At 41.5% G+C, this 5,833-nt stretch overlaps 1 protein-coding gene across 2 annotated transcripts in view; it reads right to left on the bottom strand.

Moving 5' to 3' along the window:
• Positions 1–5,833, bottom strand: part of kcnt1a (potassium sodium-activated channel subfamily T member 1a) — a 37,923-nt gene that overhangs the window by 13,525 nt on the left and 18,565 nt on the right. For both annotated transcript variants that reach the window (XM_008423690.2, XM_008423691.2), the window contains 4 exons: positions 4,732–4,912; positions 4,491–4,655; positions 4,278–4,414; positions 19–82 (listed from right to left, as the gene is read on the bottom strand). In XM_008423690.2, coding sequence (XP_008421912.1) covers positions 19–82; positions 4,278–4,414; positions 4,491–4,655; positions 4,732–4,912 — 547 coding nt within the window. The remainder of the gene's footprint in view (positions 1–18; positions 83–4,277; positions 4,415–4,490; positions 4,656–4,731; positions 4,913–5,833) is intronic.

Below are 5,833 nucleotides of genomic sequence, written 5' to 3'. Positions count from 1 at the left end.
ATATACAATTTATCTTACCGCGGCCATGCGATCAACCTCATTGCGACTGCTCAGAATGAAACAAGCCTCTGCGTCGTCCATTCTGCAGCATTTTGATAAAAGACACGAAGAGGTCTTTATAGAAATAAGTCAGTCGGCAAAAAAATAATAAAACTTCTGCCGCACAATATTCACATGAAATTTTACTGATTCAATATTCCATTTTGCATCGACTGTGTACATAAGCAGACGCACAAACGAGCTGACAGGTGCCGTGTATTGAATGTTCAGTTCGGCTGTAAAACTGTTTCTGCATACGATTAACACAGCCAGAGGAGTGCAGAATGCAAAACAAGTGTGGGAGGATTTGAAACACTGCCAGATGAAGGATGTAAGCACGACACACACCCAAGTCCTTTGCTTCTAATTGCTCTGGTAAAACCCTGACAAATGTATACAGTGGAGTTATGCAACAGGCTCCCGTCACAGCAGTTGTTTTGAATGCCGTACCTGGTGCAGTGCTGTAAATAACTCTGCTATGATTAATATTGACAAACGGTCAAGATTATGTGGCTTAATGTTACAGAGCCACATTACACCACATAAGTCTGTAGCTACCATTACCGCAGAAAAGACCTAAATTGAGTGTAATGATCTGCAAAATCAGGTCATTTATGGCCGGCTGAAGCTCTGCAAAGAAAATCCGGAGGTGGTTTACAATCTTGTGTTTACTTGAACTGGATTCCACTTAGCTACAGATGAAGTCTGATGCTGCAGAAAGAAATTTGGCTAGACAAGCTTTTATTCCTCTTTATTCATTCTTCTCTCCAAGTGTCATTTATTAAACATCCAGGATAAAAATACGACAAAATAACGTTAACCCTTTTGAGAAGGAGTCATTTTACCAGTCAAGTCATAAAGCTTTAAAGAACAATAACAGAGTTGTCATTGTATTAAGCCATATAGCTCTGACAAGCTTTTATCTGAAAAATGGAAAGATAGACTAAGCTAAGCGATATCTAAAATGATTTCTACTGTAATGAAACAATGGTTTTTATCTGCTTTAGCCGTCTTTTTGGATATTTGAAACGCAATTCATCTGAAACCTTTGCAATAAAACAAGCTTTTCAATTAGTTTGAACTCAACCACTGCAGCAGACCAACATCCTTAGTAATAGATGAACTTTGACCTCTCTTTCCTCCCCTTTGCCCCTGTCCGACATGGTGCGTGAGAAACTAAGACACATTAGATGCTACACCTGAGGCGAAGTGTGGAGAAGGCCAGAGGTGAAAGCAGTTTTAAATTCTTGGGGGTACTATGACAAAAAGTACCCGGCACACCTCTAAAAAATCGGCCACCGATCATAATCGGCCGATTTCCATGAAAAAGTGTATGATCGGTGATCGCCGATTATGGTCTCTTGTTGCCGATCACACAAACCGATCACCTGCATCTCATTTTGCAGCCTGCCTGTGCAGCTGATCTCCTCTTTCCTTCACTCTGCGCAAACGCGAAGCAACAAATCCTAAGCGATGAGGAACTATAACGCACTGAGTGCGACGGAAAATTGAAGCACGTGGGGTGAAGCACATCAAAATGCATCAACACGACGAATCTAATATGGCATAAAAACAATGCCATACTTGATGGAGTTTGGCTACATCACAGCAGTAAAAAAGACATATGGAGGATCAGATAGCAGGTAAAGCAGCCACAGCTACAAACACTCACYCGGATTAGCATGACGGTCAGAAAGCTAAACAAATAACCCGCAAAATTATTTAAATCATCGAGCTGCAATGTAAGACGCTGGTTCTGCTCTCGCTGTTGAACCACTGCTACGCGCTACAGGTAGTAATATTTCACAGACGGAGCTYCRCTTCKGCTCCACCTGGTAGTGACTCTCACACCGAACCTCTGCTTAAAGCTGCAGCATCTAACCTAAAAAAATACATTTTAAATACGTATTAAAACTTTCGCTGTCCTAACATGAGACAGATAATCTCTAAAAAAATAATCGATCTCCTCCCTGGTCTGCATAATTACTCCGCTCAGTCAGAAACAGCCACTCAGAACTAGCAGTAATCAGCTAGCCACCATGCTATCAGGAGGTTTTCATTCAGTAACTCTGGATTGTTTATTGTAATGGATCCTGTTTTTGCCTTTGAATGAATGTTAAGTTTTATACTTGGATTTTTTTGGTAATGTTGAGAGGTTTTATTTTAACTCTTTGCATAATTTAGCCTCTTCAGAGCCTTCGTATGTTTTCAGTCTGTTAAAAATAGTATTACCGATAGCAGTACAATTTGCACAATGCCTGTTTTTTTCTTGGAAAATTAAAGGTGAATTTATGGTTCCTTTTTCCATATAATGTAACCGGTAGTGCTTATGATTAAAAAAATAATAATTATGTGATCGGTATCAGTGATCGGTATCGGTGATACCGATCACTGATACCGTGATCGGTATGGGTGATCGGAATCGGTAGGAAAAAACCTGATCGGCACATCTCTAATATATTTAAAAGCTGGGTAGCTCTTGAATTGCTACAGAATGGAGCTGTATTTCCCTCAGCCCACTGGCTGCAATGTTGATACCTTGAGATGCCATGAGACCTAAATCYTGAACATCATGGCATGGAGTGCATCCCAGTTTTTCATGTCTGGCATATAACCATTCATTTTAGCTTTTAAACTGGTTCTATTGATCCTGTGTCCAGACAGAGGGATAATCAGTAGCCTAGCATCATGGCCTGTTCTGAAGATCCTGCAGCTTCCACTTCTCTTCCTAACATGGCGCCTCCTCACCCTGACTCTCATACTGACAGGAGGAACCACAGAGCTCTGTTAGGTTAAAGCTCATCTTCTGAAGTTGGGATATTTTTCCTCCAACATGTTCCAGAGGAATCACCTCAAACCAGATGTTGGACTGGATTTTATTTAAATGTCATTTGTGAATGTTAGTTTCTCATTTTCTACAGTGAAGCTATAAAGGTTGAAAAATTTTATTATTTTGGAGAAAATCTCATCAACATCAATATTTCCACTAAATAAGAGGCAAAAAACAAAATTTTTTGATAGAGGAAAAGCCTCTCAAACTCTGAACCCGACAGCACCAAACAATTTTTTATATTAGACAATTTAATTTTACACAATTATCGCGGTAGAAGCCATTTGTTTGTTAAATACTTAATGAAACATATTTACCGTGTTTGATGTTTGTTGTAAATGACTTATACTCACACAGAACGAGGTAATTAGTCCAAGTTTGTCGTTTATTGAACGTTCAGAAACTACAGCGGCTGTGATGCGCCAAGACAAAGATAAAACAACCCGAACAGGTGATCAACTCTAAACCACTAGCACATTTTTACTCTCTGTCATTTAAGCACCCGTTGCCATGGCAACCTCCTGCGCTCCACAAGCCGACCAGAGATTACGTTAAAAACTTAACATTCAGTTCGTTACGATATCAGGTTTGCAGGCTTGATTTATTTTATTTTGCGATCATTAATAAGCCTCCCTGAACACAGCGATGGTTGATTAGTTCCTGCTCTGCTTGTTACTTTGGTAATGGAACCGAAACGCACAGAATTGCGCAACACCTTGTTGAAACAATAATTACTGAGTTTATTATTGCTGTTGGATCATTAATTTGAACACGTTTTGTTGTTTTTGTTGTTGTTGTTCTTTAATAAAGTTATGAACGTTTTGATAAGGAGTCAGAGGAGGACGTGCTGCTCTCAGCCTCCTGGCTGCGTTCAGTTTGTCACCTAAAGCCGAGATCGACTCAAAACCTTCCTCGATCTGCGTGTTGCACCACTGCTCTAGAAAAGCACGAACAGTTCAGAAACGATGTGAAATGAGAAAAAAGCTATTTATTAACCGATTAAGTCGTGTTTTAGATTGTTCTTGAAAAAACTAATCAGTCACGGCTGATTAGTGGGTGAACTCGCAGCTGCACAGCGAACCCATTCATTTTTTTCTTTTACAGCAGACATCCATTCAGATCATTTTTATCTCACATTTCATCAAAAAGGGCAGGGAATCCAAAATTCAGAAAATGTTCAGATATAACTGGAAGGTTACCCAAATTTGAAAAATCAGCAACATAGACGTGGTACAAAAATTGGTTGGAATTTATTGGCCAACTAAAATGTTCGCCCACCTACATTACATATCTTTTGTGAAACATGAACTCCAGATTCCACCTGTGTCTGTTCTGTGTTTTCATGACGGAGTGTTATTACGTTGCAGCTGTTAGAATCCGTCCACACTTTTCAGAAGGCACCACTTACTTTGCACGGAGCAGATCCTGGTCTTTGAGGACTGACCCTTGCAGGTAGATGACCCTCTGAGACCACAGGGGAATCTGCAGCACCCTTCGCACCTGCAGGTCCATTTCACTCGGGCACAGGATCACCACATAGTAGTCCTTAAAGATTTTCAAAGAATCGTGAGATTGCCTGCATGGCAGCGCATTTGGTAAGTTAGTGGATGCTAGTAGGCACCTGCAGTCTGGGGTGTGCGTAGAATTCATTGAGAAAGTCCATGAGCAGGTCTATTTTGAGAGAGCTGACACATAAAACTACATGCTTCTCTGTCTGAGCTCTGTGGCGGCTGTAGTTCCCTCCAGACTTCTGTCTCTCCATCCACAGGTAGATCAGCTCCTCAAACTGGCAAAACAAAATGTAGATTTCAATAAAACAACAAACAAAAAAAACCACATCAAGCATAAAAAGTTCAACTTACCTGGAGAGGAAGCACCACAAGAGCCACGCAAATCATGATGACAACCAGCAGCTGAGAAGGCCAGATGCGTGGAGTCACATCTCCAAAGCCGACGGTGGAGAAGGTGACGATGCAGAAGTAGAAGGAATTGAAGAGGGAGAGGTTCTGACCCGCTCGCTCCAGGTGCTGGATTCCACATGTGCTGTGACAAAAAGGTGACAGCAGCTGAGCAAGTTAACTCAAATACTCAGGGAAGGATTTACAAAGTTGTATAGTGCACAGTGCACGCGTTTTGAAGTCACAACTCGCTTTATTTCTGCCACAGATTTACAAGGAAGATTATATTACAACTGAAGAAAGATAAAATCTGACCAAGTATTTTTGGTTCAGTTTCAAGAGCAAGTGTCTATGTACACTTCAAATAAGACTAAGCTAACTTATAAGTAACTTTTCAGCAAGATGTAAGAGCATGTTTTACGTGAATAGCTTCTTAAAATTGATGAAAAAGTATGAGTACCGTATTTTCCGCACTATAAGGTGCACCTAAAAACCTTGAATTTCATCAAAAACCGACAGTGCGCCTTATAATCTGGTGCGCTTTATATATGGACCAATATTGAGCCACAACAGGTCTAGCAACTACGGTAAGCAGACGCCGACTTCATTTTCGCCTGTAGAAGAAGAAGCGCGCGGTGCATGCTGGGATGGTTGTCAGAACGCTGGTTTGTTAATAAAGTTTGACTGACCTATCTACCTACCGACTGTCTAGAATCAGATCGTCTGCAGCTCATGTAGCACCACCTTATCCTGAACATGCTGTGCGCGAACGGAGAAGGGTGACCATCGTCCGGCCACGCGGACGATGGTCCAGTCGCGGAAGGCTCTCCTCGCCGACCGGAGTCGGACTGTTTTGTTGACATTCATTATGTCCACAAAGTGGCTTTAGATATTCATCCGGGGTGCTTCGACTAGGGTTACCAAGGTACCAGCCCCTATACATTTAAAGCCGGGCAGCGTGTCAGGTGGTCTGTGTTACCCAGAAAGCAGTTGGGCACAATATCGCAACACCAACACCGTGAGTGAAACAATGACTGGGACAGCCTACTATATAAAGTACTCGGGG

The sequence above is a fragment of the Poecilia reticulata genome, linkage group LG12 (assembly GCF_000633615.1).
Source record: "Poecilia reticulata strain Guanapo linkage group LG12, Guppy_female_1.0+MT, whole genome shotgun sequence".
Taxonomy (NCBI): Eukaryota; Metazoa; Chordata; class Actinopteri; order Cyprinodontiformes; family Poeciliidae; genus Poecilia; species Poecilia reticulata.
The sequence above is the reverse complement of the archived record's forward strand: the minus strand, read 5'-3'. Positions and strand labels throughout refer to the sequence as shown.